Raw genomic sequence first — 18719 nt, 5'->3', positions numbered from 1 at the left:
ATACCTTCTAATGGGGGAGACGTGTCCATATATATGTATGTTCATATAGCTGGAAGGATCAGGAAAGGCTTCATGTTAAAGATGACATTTGAGTTGACTGGGAATTCTGAGAGGTAGAGGTGAGGAGGAAGTTTATAGATGGGCCTCCAGTCTTTGCCATTTTGGAAAGATATATAGAGATAAGAGATGAAGATAAAAGATGGAACACCATATACCCAGAACAGAATGGCTGGATTATAGTGCACACAGGGCCTTACCCTGATAAATCAGAAAAGAAAACTGAGGGAGGTCATTAAAGAATTGAAAAGATCCAAAACTTCTAAGAGTTTAAAAATTATTCATATATCTTAGATAAGTTATTTATTTTTTTAAAAGCCCCAAAAGCATGACTTTTATCTATTTTCTCATGAAGTATGATTTTATTTGCCAGTAATTTTTAGGGTCATTGGGCATTGTTTATTGATTATAACCAAGGATAGAGTACTGTAATAAGTGGTGTGGAAATCCGGAGGAAAAAAACAGTATAATGCAGTAAATAATGCTTTTCAGGACTTTACTAGTGACAAAGGGAATCTGATGTTTGTAGCTGTAGCTTTTTACAGATTATTACAGAATTGTCAGCAATGGAGTCATGCCAGGAGAAGCTTTTAGGGTAGTTTTGTTTGCTAAGACACATGAAATAGTCATTAAAAATCAACATGTATAATATATGCATACGATTTATAAAGTTATATTTTTCTTTTCCCCTAATGTTTATGAAACACAAAGTAATTTTACCAAAGCCATTTAACAAGAAATATGGTTGTCGGGGGAAGCTGGGTAGCACAGTGGATTGAGAGCCAGGCCTAGAGACCGGAGATCCTAGGTTCAAATCTGGCCTCAGACACTTCCCAGCTGTGTGACTCTGGGCAAGTCACTTGATCCCCATTGCCTAGCCCTTACCACTCTTTTGCCTTGGAGTCCTCCAAGACAGAAGGTAAGGGTTTAAAAAAAAATGGTTGTTTTCTCATTTTTTAACTGTTCAACTACAGTATTGTTTTTATTTAAATTATACTTTTCCAACTGACTGTTGTCTTTACCCACAAAACCACTCTAACTTATGACTTCTTTATTTTTATTACAATCCTACCATCCTTCCAGTCAACTTCAAACTCAGAATTTTTTAAAACTTATTTTAAAATGTTTTTTAGTTACTTGTAGAAACAATTTTTGTCAGTTGTTTTTTGACATTTAAAAATTCAGATTTTTTCCCTCTCTACCATTCCCCCTCCCCCTGCAGGGAATGGTCTGATATAAGTTATACTTTTCTGTAATGCATATTTCCATATTGCTCATGTCATAATAGAAGACACATATACATATAATAGAAATATCATCAAGGCTATATAGTGGAAGATGACATGTTTTGATCTGCCTCAGATTCCAACAGTTCCTTCTTTGGCTGTGCATAACATTTTCTTCATGAGTCCTTTGTGGTTATATTGGAGACTTGCTTTTTGCTAGTAATGGTTTAGTCTTTCATAGGTGACCATTGTACAGTATTTCTATTACTATATACATTGTTCTCTTGGTTCTGCTCACTTCACTTTGCATCAGTTCATATAAGTTTTTCTGAACTCCTACTGTTTTGTCATTTCTTATGGGCAATAATATTCCATTACAACTATATCCCACAACTTATTTCTTGTGAATCTTAAAACTTCTCAGACTCTATCTTGGAACATTTGGTTAAGGCTATTCCCATTTAAACAATGGAGGTACTTGATCAGGAATGTGGGGACTTCTAACATTACTCCACCCATACTTAGGCATACTTTAGGGGAAGATAAAGTTGTGAACTCATTATTGAACAATGGAAAGGTACCCAGCCCATACTTAAAGTAAAGCTAAAACCCTTAAGCTTGGTCTGTTTTTAGATCTAATATAAAAAGGTGCTAAGTAACTATGAAGGTCAAATGAATCACTAAAAGTTCAAGCAAACTTAGCAAGAGGTGTGAGGTTTTAGTCTACCCAGAGAAGGTGAGAACAAGGTGTGAATTAATAATGGTCAGTCCTGTGAAAACATCTACTGTGATTGATAGATGTGAAAACTTAGGGGAGGTGACATAGGAGAAAATTTTCTTTAAAAGGAAGAGGTTTAGGCCTCTAAGACAATTCAGCTATGGAGCTGAATTGGAGGCTGGTCTCTGTCTAGGTGGCTGAAAGGGAATTCAGCCTTGGAAGCTGAAGTGGAGCTTCCTGAGCTATACTGGAGGGTCTCTCTGAACACTAGAGTTTTGCTTGGAAGGATCTTGTGGTGAATTGATAAAAGACTGACTGAGCTCTCTCTCTTAAGGCTTAAGCCCTTTTCTCATCATTTCCTCTTACCCTCTCTCCCTTAATTCCTTATTTGTATTAATTAAAATCTCCATAAAAACCCAGCTGACTTGGGTATATTTAATATTTGGGAATTTTCCCATGGTGACCACTTTATTTTTAATATAAAATCAAGACACAAAAAATTATCTTTACAGTTTTGGCAATTCAAAGTCTTGAAACCATATTTTCATGGTCACAGTTTAAGACAACCTCTCTTTTGTCTGTAACATTCTCCAAAACACAAGTGATGGACAACCCCACAGATGCCAATTTTTTGCCATTTTTGTCACTACAAAAAAGAGCTGCTAAAAATATTTTGTGGCAGGTAGAGCTTTTTCCCTTGTCTAAGATCCTGTTGGGATTCAGACCCAGTAGTGGTATAAAGCTCAGACATTTTTGATGCCTCCCTCTCTGTTGTTGCTCAGTTCTATCCATTGTCAAATACTGTTGATTGTTCCCTTTTCTCTTCCTATTCTTCCTGAATTGTGGTAGCCTCCCAATTGATCCTTATGTCTCTAGACTTCCATTATATACTAAATAAAAGTCCAGTTTGACCTCTCATTTAAGATTCTCCACTTTTTAAATCCAGCTTTCTTTCTAATCTTAATCTTTTATTCCTATCTGTGTTTTCTGGGTAACCTTGCCTTCTGTCTTAGAATCAATATTGTGTATTGGTTCTGAGGCAGAAGAGTAGTAAGGGGTAGGCAGTGGGGGTCAAGTGTCCAGGCCATATCACACAGCTAGGAAGTGTCTAAGGTCAGATTTGAATCCAGGACCTTCCATGTCTGGGCCTGGCTCTCAATCCACTGAGCCACCCAGCTGCCCCCTCCCTACACATTCCTTTTATAAAAGCATTTTAAACTATTTTTTTTAAACTTCTGTTTCATCTTTTCTAGGAATTAGAGTTGAATTTGTGCTCAGGCTGTTTTTTCCTTTGAATCTTTGATTGTAATTTTTTTGGAGTCAGCCTTTTTTTCTGAGTTTATATCTTGAACATCTCCATCACCATCTTTTTATGATGAGATTCTTTTTTTTTTTCGCTTCTCCTTTCAGTCTCCTTCCTGACTTTTGACTTAATGTTAAGGACCAGGTTCAGCACATTTCTGCAGGTCCCAGTTTTGCTTTCTTGGGGCAGTATCTGTTTTGTTATTCTAGGACCTCAGGACAGCTCAGGTTGGGGGCTTGCAACTCTCCATGCTCCCATAGCACTCAAATCCTAGTTAAAGTCTATTTAATGCAACCTACCCATACCCCCTTCTGAGCTCTGCAAATCTCCTACTGAGATTTATATTGATTGCCAGATGGTGCAGTGGGCCTAGAATTAGGAACACCTGAATTCAAATTTGACTTCTAATATTTGCATAAGCTTATTTTCTAGCATAGTCTTCTTCAAATTGGGATTCACTGTCCTAGATATGTTACATGGAATTGAGTAGTAGATGTCAAAGTTGCCAAATAGCACTTGTTTCTATTTGGATGCCCCCACATGGGTCTGGGATCTGCTCTTGCCCTGGAGCACAGACTCTCTCTTCTATTGGAGTGCTTCATGCAGTATACTCCTGGCAAAACCTGGCCTCCAGGGTTTGTAGACATCTCTGTTTTCATATGCCAGCTTGGGGTAGAAAAATAACCCAGTGACTTTTTCTTAAATTTCTTTAACAAATTCCAATTTTAAGCATTTTTAGATCTGTTTGGAGGAGTTTTGTCAGGGAGTTGGGAGTAATTGCCTGTTCCTTGATTCTACCTCTTGTCTTGTTTTGTATCTCACAAGTGGACCCAATTTGCAGAAGACTGTGCTGGAAAATAAGCTATTATTCTATGAAATTCTATGAAATTTAAGTAAGGGAGTTTTTCAGGGGAATAATTGTTGAAGAAAAGCAAGCTTTTTTTGAGGGTTTTTTTCCTAGTCCAGAAAAATCAATCTCTCTGGATTCATTGAAAGCAAAAGGTCTGTTTGTTGTCTTGGTAATATTAGGTTCTAGTTATAGGAAAAATGGTAACAAAGTATCAATTAAATAACCTGTATCACATATTTTGTTTGTACAGAATGGCCCTGGCAGCTTGTTGTATAATTTGTTGCAGAAGGATAGGAACCTCTACAACTCCTCTAAAAAGTTACCTGTACTGGAAAGATATCCGTGAGTACAGTTATGAAAATAATACTGTGCAAGGAGGCTAGAATTTTCATAAAAGCTCATTTAACTTTAATATATTTGTATAATACTATACATTCTAATCTCCATTTCTAATGTACTATATATGGGAAAAGTTCTTTTGTATTCAGTTGGATGCTAGGAAAGCCACTCTCCCCAATACAACCTTGGCACACATAGGGTTTCATAGTGTTGGGGGATTGGAGAAAAGGGAGGGGGAACTGCTGTTTCTCCCACCAGCTTCAGTTGTCTACTAGTCCTATTAGTACAAAGGTACTTGAACATTTGCTAAGCCATTTTCCTTCTCCTTTTTTAGGATCTTACTGAGTTTCCTTGTGGGAAACTGAGTTTGGTGGGAAATTGGAATGGATGACCTCAAAAGTTCCTTCTAATTCCAAGATTTTATAATTCTCATATAGTGTGTGAATCTGAGGGTATTTAGAAGAGTGGTGGTGAAGGGAAAATGAGGAATTTCTGTGTGGGTAAGAGTAGAAACTATAGATATGTTAAACATATGTATCTGTGGCGCTATAAATTATACTATTGATTAAAAGATTAGAAGGCTTTGGTATTGATGTTAATTTGTCCTACTAAGGGGAGATGACAAGAAATCCTTACCCATTTACATCCACTTTTGATAGAAAGTCATACTTCTGTTTGTGTTTAGTCAAGTTTCTGTAAGTATAATTATCTTTTGTCCTCTTCTTTTTAAAAGGAAATATTATAAAGTTTACTGGACCACTTATTCTAGGGTAAGCATTAACTACATATTGATTTTACTTATACTAATATTTAAAATTTTTCTGTATATATGATTTACAGAAAATAATGAGTTTTTATGTATTACATTTCAAATTACATTTAAATGATCTAATTAATATTACTTTGTAAGATTAAAATTAATATCAAATAACTCCAAGTATTATATTTTACAAGATTTAGTAATAATTACTTGAACTAGGAAAAAAATATAAGAACAAAAGTAAAAATCTGAGTAAAGACACATGAGAAAAATTCTCCTGCCTGGCACTCAACCAACATCCCAGCCATTATCAGGCAAAAAAAGCACGAGGGCATAGCTACAGAAACTTATATACTTCCTATGTTAGCACATAACATAGATATGTAACTGGGATCCTAGGAAAGAGGAGTCCCTGGGGAGAGAATTCTAATTATATGACTTTTTAAAACTAATGTAACCATGTCTTTCTTGCAAGATGAAAGTAATAGAGATAAAAATTTCATATTTGAATAAAATGCTTTCTTGTAATTAAGAATTTGACACGGGAGTATAAGTTCACTTGCTATTTGTTTTTTCTTGCCTTATTCTTTTCCTCCCCATTAAATTCTTACCTTCCATCTTAGAATCAATACTGTGTATTGGTTCTCAGGCAGAAGAGCAGTAAGGGCTAGGCAAAGGGGGTTAAGTGACTTGCCCAGAGTTGCATAGCTAGGGAGTGATCTGAGTTCAGGTTCAAACCTAAGACATCCTGGCTCTAGATCTGGGGCTCTCAATTTATTGAACCACCTAGCTGCCTCCTCCTTGCCCTATTCTGAGACAAAGAATAAGACCTTTTCATATCCTATGGCATAATGTCTATATATGGAAAGTTGTTATATTTAGGAGTATAGCAAAAATAAATGGAATCAATTTGCTAAGTGTCTTATTTTCATTGGGAGGAAATAAGAAGAATGCAGCAACCTATTTAGTGTTTGCAGATACTCAGTCAGGGACCCCAAAAGAACAGAAAGTGCTTTGTATAGAATCTTCACTGAGTTGGCTCTGGAAAATTGGATGTCAGCATTCCAGTGGGAAAAGCACTGGGTCTGGAATCTGACTCTTGTCTTCACATCTTACCTCTGACACTGCATGTGTCATTCATCAGAGGCAAGTTTCCTAACCTCCTGAGGTAGTGCTTAGACTGAAGACTCTTTTCACTTTTGAACTTTGATCCCATGAAACCAAGGTGTATGTCTCATTGTTCTGGTTTAGATTTAAGAGCAAGACTGAAACAATAGATGTGATTTAAATTCAGAGTCCATTCTGGTTGGGCTTTGAAAGGATTCCTGGAATGGAAGATCATTTAAAAACATTTCAAATGATAGATCATTTTAAACAACACTTAATTCTTGGATGCATGACGAACTTCATGTTAAAAATTTATTTAAATGACAGCTCAAAAAGTATAGCTTTTTTATACTTAGAAACTTAAGTTTACATTAGATTTTTTTTTTGTTATCTTTTTAAGAGGTTCTTTATTTATTACATATGAAGTTCTGGCCTTGAAGAAGTCTGTGACACTAGATACCCACGTAATCGAAAAGGAAAAATTGAAATCATATATATATTTAGATGCTGTTTCTTTAGATAAAAGACAAAATCAAGGTAAGTTAATGGGAAAAGTATATTTGTATTTAAAGTACTTTTTAAAAAAACCCTTATCTTCTGTCTTAGTACTAGTTCTAAGATAGAAGAGTAGCAAGGGCTAGACAATCAGGGTTAAGTGAATTGCCCAGGTTCACACAGTTAGAAGTATCTGAGACAAGATTTGAATCCAGGTCTTCCCTATTCCTGGACTGGTACTCTATCCACTGTGCTACCTTAACTGCCCCTTAAAGTACTTTAAAAGCAATATTACGATAGCCTTTCTAGAAAATATAAGGTAGCTATTGACTTAAATTTAGAGTCTATTTTAAGAATGATGTTATTAAAACCTGTGTTTAAAGAACTCATTTTATTTGCTCTATGCAGTTCAGAATCAAGCTATAATTCTTATCTTTTAATTTGGAAAAGGTGTAAACTCCATATTAATTTTAGCCAGAAAGTACAGCTTAAATTAGGATGGTGTTTTAGTACGAGAAGTAATGGTTTCTCCTCATCCTGAAATTGGGAACAAGGAAGAGAGCATTCATCAAAGAACAGGGAAACCCTGTGCAAATGCATTTGAGTCTACCAGTCTTAAATGAAAGTTCAAAGACCATTCCAAAACAAATCTTAAGTGAATTTTAGACTCTGCCTTTTTGGACTTTCCAAGTCATTATTTATTTAAAGTCCTAATTCTTAACAGGTACTTTAAAAAATACATTCATTTTCTTAGTTGTCATTTATATTAAGATGAATTTAGTTAGATGAAAAGTTATTTGCTAAATACTGGAAAGACTATCAATTAGATGTGAATGAACTCTTTGTTGATATACCATATATTTTTGTTTTTATTCTGACCTTCTAGGATTGATTTCTTTGGGGTAGGAAAGTGCCTCAGCAGTAAATTCCCCTTATCACTGTAGATTTATAGTATTAGATAATTTCCCAGGGGCACCAAGAACTTTAAGTAACTTGCCCAGGGTCAAATAGCCATTATGTTTCTGAGGATGTGGTACACACACATCTTCCTGACTGAGACTGACTTTCTATCCACTATACTCACTAGTGTGCTGGAGCCATCTGAAACAGGCCAGACAGAGCTGATTGTTAAATTTTAATGGTAAACCTTAGCACCTTGTAAATGCTACAGATTGGGGCTTGAACTATTGTTTTGTTGATGGTCCAGACTTAAGGAAGTGATGTAGAATGTTTAATATTGCAGAGTAATCTTAAAAATATGCTTTGTGCACTCCCTTCCTCAACTCTTTTGGAGAGTTATTTGTTAAACATTTGCCAGTATGCCAACTACACTGCCTTGCCCTGAGGCATTTTATAAAATGCCTTTCTAGGGCTTTAATTGAATGGTATTCTAAAGAGCTAATTTACATGTGAAAGATGGATTGCTTATTCTTTTTTCTTTAAACTCCTATCCTCTTAGAATTGATACTGAATATGAGTTTCAAGGCAGAAGAGTGGTAAGGGCTAGGCAATTGGGGTTAAGTGACTTGCCCAGGGTTACACAAGTAGGAAATATCTAGGGTCACATTTGAACCCAGGACCTCCCATCTCTAGGGGTAGTTCTCTATCCCCTGAGCTAGCTACTTAGGTGCCTCTGAAGTGTGTATTCTAAGGGAATATTGCCTATAGCAGTGATGGTAAACCTTTCAGAGAGCCTGGTAATGTGAGAAATGTCCTCAGGAACATGTGGAGAAGGGGGAGGGGAGCAGCCCTGTCCCAGGTCTCCCTGTCTTTTTAGTAATGAACTCTAGTGAACTCTGCTGGAGTGATGGCGTGTGTACCCACAGAGAGAGCTCTGAGTGCCCCCTCTGGCATATGTGCCATAGGCTTGCCACCACAGGCTTATAGGACCATCTTCCTAGAAAATGACAAAAGGTCAAAATTTTGATTTCTTACCTGTCGACTAAGGAAATGATCTGAAAAAATGCTCCATAGCTCTGCAAAATATAGCACCAAAGATCTGGAAAACTTTGTATTAGCAAATAACTTTAATTCATTTGAAAAAGGAGATAAATACATGAATGTCAAGGATTTAGTACTTAGACCAAGCCTGGAGCAGCAGGAATAGTTTTACTTTTTATAGTGTAGAAGGAAAAAGAAGGACAGCTGAACAAAGTCTGCCCAGTAGTGACCAGGATGTGAGTTCAGCAGTTGTTTATGCAGTTCAAGAAATAGCATGATTGGTTAAAAGTGTAGTGATTGGAGCTTAGCAAATGAAACTTTCTTTCCCATAGGAGTTAAGAAAAGCTCATTGTTGGAGGTCAGGTGCAAGATAATGACCCAGACTCTTGGTCAGCAAACCAGATATCCTAAAGGATAATTTGGTAGCTAAAGATAATAGGCCCAACAATTCCCTTTCTTTCATATGCAATCTGCCAAGGTTAGCACAGATTATTAGCAGAAAAACTGAATTTCTAAACTTAACCCATTATAGACCTATTGAATTTTTCAACTAAGTTCAAAAAGAATCATCATTTGAGCAGTTATAGGACAGGCAAGAGCAAAACTTTGATTCTTAGCTCAGACTTGTAATTGGTTAATCTGAAGATTTTCTAAAAAGAATTCTGCTAAAAGAGTGGCAGAATTTTCATTTTCACTTACCCTTACCCCAAACATATTACACTCTAATGCAAAGTGAAAACAAGTCAGGTATCTATTTAAGGATGGATCCCAAGGTAGGGCCTGGAAATATGATCATGTCAGTTTACCTAAAGATAATCAGGCTCTGTGGCTTGGTTTACACTAACCAAATTCACAGGACACCAATTTATAAATGAGAATGTGAATTAAGCACAGTGGAAGATCTAAATGTCATGAAAATTAGAATACTGTTGTCAATTGCTTCAGGTTGTAGCCTTCCCAATATCAAGGTAACTAGGAATCTTAATTTGGTAGTCAGGAGGTTTCTTGGTGGATACGGAATGTTGAAATAAAAGAATTTAAGTGTTTTAAAGAGATTTAAAAAATTAAATAGCCTAGGGAGTTTACTGATGTTAACTGTAGGACTGTGTCTGCTCTATAGACCATATCACTCCTTTTTAGCTATCTGCTTACCTCTCTGGAGAAAACTAGAGAGATACTGATAAGTACTTATTCCTCATATTTACATTTTTTATTCTCCACAAGGATTTCCAGGTTTAGTTTGCATTTATTATCTTCCATTTCAACACATTTCCATAAAATGTTATAATTTTAGATTTCAAGACTATTTTTCACTGATCACATTTTACATTTGGTTAAAATTTAAGTTCTTATTAAAAAACATTTTAATGACAAATACCCCACTCCTAGAAATTATCTTTTTCACTTTTGTAATTCAGTTCAATAGATATTTATTTTCTGTGTAAAGTACTGAGCTAGTCACTAGAGATTTTTTAAAAAGAGCAATACAATTTCCATTCTCAAATTGGAGAGGTCTATAACAAGATGTAACAATAATTACAAAGATATGTAAAATGTGATAAAGGAGAGGTGATGTAGAAACTGCAAGACAGGGAGAAAGATAGAATGATCAAATATTTTGATCAGATAAAAGAATTTTAGAGTTTATGAACTTGGAAGGGTAAAAATTAAAATTAGTCTTAAATATAAAAATATCATATTTTAAGGGATTTATTAATAATCATTAGAAGTAAAGGAATAAGAAGGTAACAAATAAAAAAATGGCTAATCAGCCATTTCAAAACCCCCACCTTACTGCCACCACCATGAGCACTGCATGCCAAAAGAGGGTGGGACCCTCCACATCCCCAACTAATATGTAATGACAGGAAGTCAGTGGGCTCCCAGGAAATGTAGTTCTTTTTTAGGGTAACAGATTTTCAATTATATAGAAGTAGAATACTTGTGGGTGATGGCAAGATGAAGCTTATGAACATCTTTTTGAGTAGTTGAGATATGATGGAAGGAGGAGTAGGTATTGAGGAATGGGTACACTGAAGAACTGGAAAGGTAAAGGTGATCAAGGCATATTATGTTGAAATGTTCTAGTATGAGGAAAGGAATTGAGACTGAGCCAGAACCTGAACTCCTTGAGAAAGGGAAGAAGTGTGTCTTGGGTAGACAGCAGCCCCCAGAATCTTGATTGAGTAAAGCGTTAGGTTTTCCCACAATTTTTTTTTAAACCCTTGCCTTCTGTCTTGGAGTCAATACTGTGTATTGGTTCCAAGGAAGAAGAGTGGTAAGGGCTAGGCAGTGGGGGGTAAATTACTTGCCTGGGTCACACAGCTAGGAAGTGTCTGAGGCCAGATTTAACCTCAGGATTTCCCATCTATAGGCCTGGCTCTCAATTGATTGAACCATCTAACTGTCCCTCTTCCGTGATTAAAAAAAAAAAATCACCATGATGTCCTATAGTATCACTCTTCTTCCCTTTCCTAAAGAGCTTTTCTCAAGATTTTACAAATTTCTGTTTTTTTTAGTTTTTCAGATTAGATTTGTGATTTTATTAGCTTTGGGAACTTGCAGGAGTAATTTCTAATGCACATTGGCAATTGTCTACAATTTAGGGTCTTGGATTGTTGCCTAGAGCAGTAAGTTGAAATGCTTTGTCCAGGTTTTTGCACCATCCTGTTTCAGAGATAGATTTGAATTTAGGGCTTCTTGACTGAGTCTTGCTTTCTATGTCACACTGTTTTTCTGTGATTTCTACACTAACATTATTTCTTGCTCAAATTTATTCATTTGAGGATGTCTTTGGGACATCTTTTGTTATTTCTTTTTATTTTTTCCATCTGTGGCATTTTAACTAAATTAATTTGCTTTGTGTGTGTGTTTTTAATTGGCACTCTGCTTTGTTAATTTTAAAGATTTTGGGGGGGGTTGGGTCAATTTTGGTTACCATTTTCCTTCTACTTGTGGTTTCTATGGTATGACCTTTATTTTTTGAGAAGTATATGAGGATATTGCTCCCTTTTATTTATTTCTTGATTTATTTATTTTAAAATATTTTTCCATAGTCATAGGATTCATTTTCTCTCTCTCTCCCCTCTTCCTGCGCCCATCCTGGAGCTGACAAGCAGTTCCATTGGGTTATACATGTATTATCACTCAATATCTATTTCCATGTTACTCATTTTTGTAATAGAGTAATCTTTTAAAATCAAAACCCCAAATCCTATACCCATATAAACAAATGATAAATCATATGTTTTTCTTCTGTGTTTCTACTCCCCATTGTTCTTTCTCTTTTTAAGAATTAAATTTTAATGGTTTGGCTAAAATATATGGAAATTATAAATAATATGTTAGTCGCCGATTTAAAATATCATTGCTCAAAGTTGAAATGACTTTTAATAGCTTCTATTTACAAAAGAGGTGGAAAGAGTGAAAGCAGAGAAATACAAAAAGGGTAGAGAAGACATTAGCCTATCTATATTGCTCCAGTGCTCTACTCATCCAGGACTTGTTTACCTTCAGCTGGAATTAAACTCTCTCCAGAAGACAGGAAAAGGAAAGCTAGCTATCCACTCACCCAAGTTCCCTCCAAGAGGCATGCCAGGATGTTGGCTCAAGCTGAATGTGACTTTATTCCTTGAGCTGACCTTCTTCTTGAAGCCAACTTCCTTCTAGAAGTTGACTTCCCTAGCCCCAGAAATTCAAGGCCTTTTATAGTGGCTTCTTGTCCCTTCCCCTTTTCACAAGGGCCAATCACAGCTTCTAAATTGCCCATCATTGCCCAGAGGGCAGTCTTTCTGGGAACTACTTCTCACCTTCTGGAGAGGTGAATACTCATCAGAAGGTTTCACAGATTCCTGACTGATTGAGGTATGAATTCTCATTTTCTGGCTGATTGAGTTGAAAGGGTGGAAAGTTCCTCCACCTGGTATTAAGTAGGGTGTTCAAATTTTTGTTGATTCAATTCAAAAGTAGACAAAGGAGAATTAATCCTTTCTTCACAATCTAGTGAGGTACTAAGTAGGGGTACTTAAATTATTGTTAACCAAGTGTAAACTCAAATAGGCAAAGGGAATAAAGGATTCCCTTTCACTAATGTAAACTCAGAGAGAATAAAGAATTCCCTTTTATATCCATCTCAATGTGAATAGCATTCTTTCTTATAAGTCCCTCAGGGTGTCCTCGATCATTGCTACTAGTAGCAGAATCTATTACATTTGATAGTGCTACAATGTTTTAGTTTCTTTGCACAATGTTCTGTTTCTCCTTATTTCACTCCCTATAAATTCATATAGTTCTTTCCAGTTTATAGAAATCCATCAATTCATCATTCTGTATAGTATAATCGTATTCCATCACCATCATATACTACAATTTGCTCAGCTATTCCCCAATTGAGGGACACCTTCTCATTTTCCAATTTTTTGACTGGCTCCCTTTTAATAACTAACTCCTTTAACTTTTTTATTTGAAAACTCAAAAGCATAAAAATTGTTACACTTAAGTGTACATTTTGTTGAAAAAACATAATTTTTGAATTTAGAACTGGAATTTATATTGACTTTAATTATAGTGTAAATTGAAACACTTAGAGTTATAGATTTAGAACTGGAAAGGACCTTAGAGGCCATTTAGTCCAATTCTTTCATTTTACAAATGATCAAGATTATCAGTGAGACCATGCCCTTTGCCAGAGGTGACACAGACAGTGAGTAATAGCAGGCATTCAAACTGAGGTTCCGAAATTCCCAAGTTCATCATTTCTTCCTTTGTACTGTGCATACCCACTTAAATGTTGAACAAACCTTGCCAGATTTTTCAATCTCTTTCTCCCTCCTGTGTAGCTACTATAAAGAGTATTACTCTTTAGTTATAGCACATTAACATTTATTAGATAATTTATCTTCCATTAGTTATGATTGTATTTAATATTTGCTTAGACATTTGGAAAGATAACATGATATAGTGGATGGAATGTTGAACTTTGAGTCAAAAAGATCTGTGCTTTTCACTCTATGTGGCCATAGATATCTCAGGCAAATCTCCAAGATTATAGAGTATAGCCTGCCATTTCGTTGCATGCCTATGGCTACCTAGGAGGAGGAAACTTGAAGCTGACTTCCTTCTTGAAGTCCAACTCCTTCTTAAAGGAGGATCTCTTGAGCTTGAATGCTCTGAGGTACAGGGGTATACTAGTTAGATGTCTGAACTTAGTTCAGCATTTTTATGATGAGCTTCAAGAGTATTAGGCCACCAAATTGCCTAAGAAGGTACATGGGCAGAGATGGAGCAGGCTTGAATAATGATAATCCCCTAATAATCAATCAGTAGTGGAATTGAAATCAGTAGTGGAATTGGATTTGTGAGTAGCTCCTGTGTTTTCATGTGGACAAGATGGGGAGACCAGTTTAAAAAAAAAAGCATATATTTTAGATGGACTAGATTCCAAATTGATTGAAGGGATAACCACATTGAAAGAAATGCAGGTCATTGATGTATTAATGACCTCTTGGTAAGATTTATGAAACATCCTCATCTCATTGCTAAAATATTTGTAAATTATTTATCTCTTAGGTAGCTGATTCTATCTCTTTTATACTGATTCTTGTACCTGATTGCAGATTCTGACAGTGTATCCTATTTGGAGCCCACAGCCTTCTGTACTGATTGTGCTTAAATTTTTTTAGTTAACTATCACAATGTAGAATGAGTAAGTGCTGAGAAAAGTTTTTCTAGACCATGAATCCCACATTTGGTGTGGAGATTCTTTATGAACTTTTCTCTAGATTTTGGGAATTTATCTTACTTTTGAGCTTGAAGCCCGTTGTCCTCTTAACTATGATTCCAATTTACGTTAATAAAAGTATTAGACCATAAGCTCCTTGAAGACAGCATCTGTTTTATTTAATCTTTTTGATGGTTAGTGTAGTTGTTTATATACACAGACATGGAATACATTTTTTAATTGAATTTAAAATGACTTGAATAAAGTAGAAAAAACAATCCTTTATATTTTTTATATTAAGCAATGTTTTTTGAAGTAATTTTTTTGTATTTTTCTTTAATTTATTAAAGTTTATGGGCATAAAATTTGAAAAATGCTTACTTTTTATTAATCTGTAATAATTATCATTCAGGTATCTTATACCAGGCAAGGAAAGAACTTCACAAAGCGTTAAGAAAAGTATTGGCAACATCAGCCAAAATATTCCGGAACCCTTTTGATGGTATGTGCTTAGTACTTAAATCTGTAATACTAACTTTGTTAAATTTTACTAGTTTGGTTTTTTTTTTTTTTAAAGAATAGTTAGAAATTACTTAGCTAACATTCTGGGAGATTATATTTAAGTTTTAAAGCCTGGGACTTAGGAATATGTAGTTTCCCTCTACAGGGTTTCATTATTGTCAACATATAGTTATCTGCACTTAAGGAATACATATTTATTAACTCAAGTAATTGAAAAATTGCTAGTATACTATTGTGGAAGTATGATAAGAAGCTCCATGAATAGCATTCCTATGTCTCTGACAGAATCTTTCATAACATAGCTGTTGAGATAGCCATATGAACGTTGGACTTTCTCTAAGGAAAAGGATAATGGCTTTTTTTTTTTTTGGTAGTAAGAGATGGAGCATGAACAGTTAGTATTGATGAGAATGACAATAAATCTTGCCAGCAAGATTCTAGTTCTGGCTGGGTTGGGATCCGTCATCCTAGCTATGTTCTAGATTTTGAATCATAGTGGTGAAAAATATCTCCTTTTAACCTTGCAGAATACCTGAATACTTAGTGACTGTACCACTAACAGGCAATAGGACCATATTTTATATCTTCCTGATTCGGTTTTGAGCTGAATGGATTCTCTGTTGTGAATATTAGGAATTGACTATGTTTATATCCTTAGATAAGAATGAAAATATAAAGGTGGATCTTTTATTTGCATTATCTTAGCTTCCTAGGTTGTTATTTATGAATCCTCTTTTTTGTTTGGTCTACTACAACCACTCAAATACAGTCTCTGGAATTGTTAATGTGCCCCAGTTTGTCTCTGGAAGCCATGTCTGGACAAGCCTAGATTACATATGCATTATTGGAGAAGAATCCCTGTATACCTTTGAACAGACAACTTTCTATCAGTACCTGTATCATTCTTTTTTATTCTTCTTCCTATAATTTGCCTATCTCCAATTGAATGTCTTCAAAGTTGTTTTCTTATAATGTTCATGGCTTAATCTGTCGTCATCCTGTATTTTCTCCTAGCCTTCCTGTCTCTTTTTGGTTTGGATATTATTCACCTCTTAGGACTATGAATTACTGAACTTATTCTCAGGTGTTCTAGTTGATTCCTTCTCAAGAAATCATATTACCTCTGGATGGAAGCCCTTGTTAACTAGGGAAGAACACAAAACTATTAAATAGTTAGAAGAACAAGTCTTTAATCAGGAGAGGGATAAGTGTTCAACATTAAGGTCTCCACACAGTCACATGCCCCAAACCACACAGAGCTGAAAGCCCTGGCACTCTAGCAAATAGTATCCCTGGGATGATAGCTCTGACAAACAACAGAATTTGGGGCACTTATGTACCTTTTGAGGAATTGGGGAAATATAATTGATTGACATTACCATGGCTACAAGGAAAGTCCAAACTATACTGACTAGATACAATCAGGCTTGGGAAAGGAATTATAGACCTGAGACTGGGGTATGGGAGAAGTGGCCCAATCACAATGGGCACTAAAAGGATGGTCCCTGTCCAGGTGTTGGTCTTCTTGGGAATGGACCTCTGATATTATGGGGAAAACTTCTAAGACTTAAAGAGTATTTAGAATATGCTTAGGTTGGCTAGCCCCACCTAAGAAGATCTATTTTTCAGTTTGATATGGTGAGTCTGAGACCTTCCTCAAGGCAAATTCTCAGGGGAACAGGGACCAACTAGGGGTCTCTATAGCTTTCAAGTTGCTACAAACTTGGGGTCTCCAGATTCCAAGTTGACACCCTCAATTTTAGATCACTTCCATCATCATAACAATTGACTACCATGCTGTCCCAGAAATCTCTCTTCACCACTCCTCCTCACCTATCTCCTTGTAAGCATTTAAATATGTCCAGAGACTTGCTTCCTCCTGCTCTAGCATTCAGAAAAAAAAACCAAACCATATGGATTCTTACTTTCTTTACCACCCTAGGATAGGCACTTAATGCCTCTCATCTGAATTTCCTGTTGATTGACTTTGAAATTTTCTTATCACAATCTGTTTTCATTCCATCACTTTCTCTACCTTAAAAATACCAGGTCTTTGTCTTCACTGTGACCATTTCCTTGTGCCCTCCTTTCTTTCCCAGACCATCAACATTATAATGGCTATACTCTATTCTCTATCTCCTCTTAATCCCCTGGTAAAACAGTTCAACTCTACACTGTTCTCTTGAGACCCTTGAAGGCTACCAGATAGAGAAGTAGATAGTGTGCTGAGACTGGACACAAGAAGACCTGAGTTCAAGTTACACCTCAGATATAAGCTGTGTGATCCTGGGCAAACCACTAAATTTTTATTTACTTCAGTTTCTTTTTTTAAAATTAATTAAGACTATTTTCCCAAAGTTACATGATTCATGTGCTTTCCCTCACCTCCTCCCTCCCCACTACCTGTACCCAACTATTTACTTCAGTTTCTTCAGCTGTGAAATGGAGATGATAATAGTAGCACTTACTCCCTAATTGCAGTGTGAGTCTAAAATGAGATATTTGTAAAGTACTTGGCATAATGCCTAGCACATAGTAGGTTCTGTATAAATGCTTATTCCTTTTCCTTCTTTCTCTTTCTCCTCCTTCCTTTGCCACTTCCCTTCTTATCCTATTGCTGATCTTCCTCTAATAAACATCAGCCTTCGATTATTCCTACCATTCACTGCCTTTCCTCATATTCACATACCACTGAACTAACCTGGAGAAAATCATGAAACCCTGACTTGACTTAGGCTGCCACTAATTTGTGTTAAATAATCTCCACTGGGTCTTCACTGCCACAAGGCATTTTTATATCTCCCTAATCAGTTAACTATCTCAATTACCACAATTACCAGCTTTTCCATGCCTTTTCTTCTTCCTCAGCTCTGGCTTTCCTCCCTTCTTAGCTGAGAGCCTTCCCTCCATTTCACAATTAATGAGTGCTCTTTTCCTCAACTCATCGTTTACATGTCTTCTGACATTCTTTCTTCTACCCTCTCTTAAATGAAGACATAGTCCATTTTACCAAGGGGAACTTCTCTACATGCACATGTGATTTCAGTTACCTGAAGACAACCTCAAATTCCTCATGAAGTACGGAGGCAGGAACAGAGCTGCTGAGCTTTGATGAAAGGGTCAGCACATGGTTCAAAAATATGTGAAGGTTGGAGGCAGATACTGGTTCCCAAGAGGGTACACATAGAAGACTCTGTAGGCTGGTGGCTGGGTGGGCTGAGTGGGACAAAAGTCTCCTCTATTTGTGCAGATAGGCCATCTGAGGGTGGCAGTGTCTCAATGTATCCATTAACTCTTCTCTTCTGTCTTAATAACAACTCTAAAACAGAAGAGCATCAGCTAGGCAAATGGGGATAAGTGACTTGCCCAAGATCACACAGCTAGGAAGTGTCAGAGGCTAGATTTGAATCCACATCCTCCTGACTCCAGACCTGATGTCTTATCTGCTGTGCCACCTTGTGGTCCCTTCCATGTATCTATTCTTCTGCTTTCACTTGGAGGAGTCTTATTTTTCTGGGGCAGGGAAAGGCTATTGAGCACTGAGCCAAGGTCTAAGTGTGGGGAGAGTTAACATAAAATAAAGTTAACATGGGTGTTAAAAACTAATGGGAGAATTCTCTTTAAAGGATTTGGTACTACCCATGATTTCAGCCATTAACTTTGACTGGGGATGGGGACCTAT

The 18719-nt window shown here is 36.2% G+C and overlaps 1 protein-coding gene across 4 annotated transcripts in view; it reads left to right on the top strand.

The window, feature by feature from the left end:
* The window catches only part of SERAC1 (serine active site containing 1), a 78743-nt gene that overhangs the window by 1421 nt on the left and 58603 nt on the right, over window positions 1-18719 (top strand). For 2 of the 4 annotated variants that reach the window (XM_007484811.3, XM_001371108.4), the window contains exons 2-5: window positions 4405-4496; window positions 5227-5263; window positions 6761-6897; window positions 14928-15017. In XM_007484811.3, coding sequence (XP_007484873.1) covers window positions 4406-4496; window positions 5227-5263; window positions 6761-6897; window positions 14928-15017 — 355 coding nt within the window. In that variant the 5' untranslated portion in view covers window position 4405. The remainder of the gene's footprint in view (window positions 1-4404; window positions 4497-5226; window positions 5264-6760; window positions 6898-14927; window positions 15018-18719) is intronic. The other 2 variants (XM_001371135.4, XM_056818994.1) reach the window with 1 other exon arrangement.

The sequence above is a fragment of the Monodelphis domestica genome, chromosome 2 (genome assembly GCF_027887165.1).
Source record: "Monodelphis domestica isolate mMonDom1 chromosome 2, mMonDom1.pri, whole genome shotgun sequence".
NCBI classification, from domain to species: domain Eukaryota; kingdom Metazoa; phylum Chordata; class Mammalia; order Didelphimorphia; family Didelphidae; genus Monodelphis; species Monodelphis domestica.
This window is presented reverse-complemented; position numbering and strand designations above follow the sequence as displayed.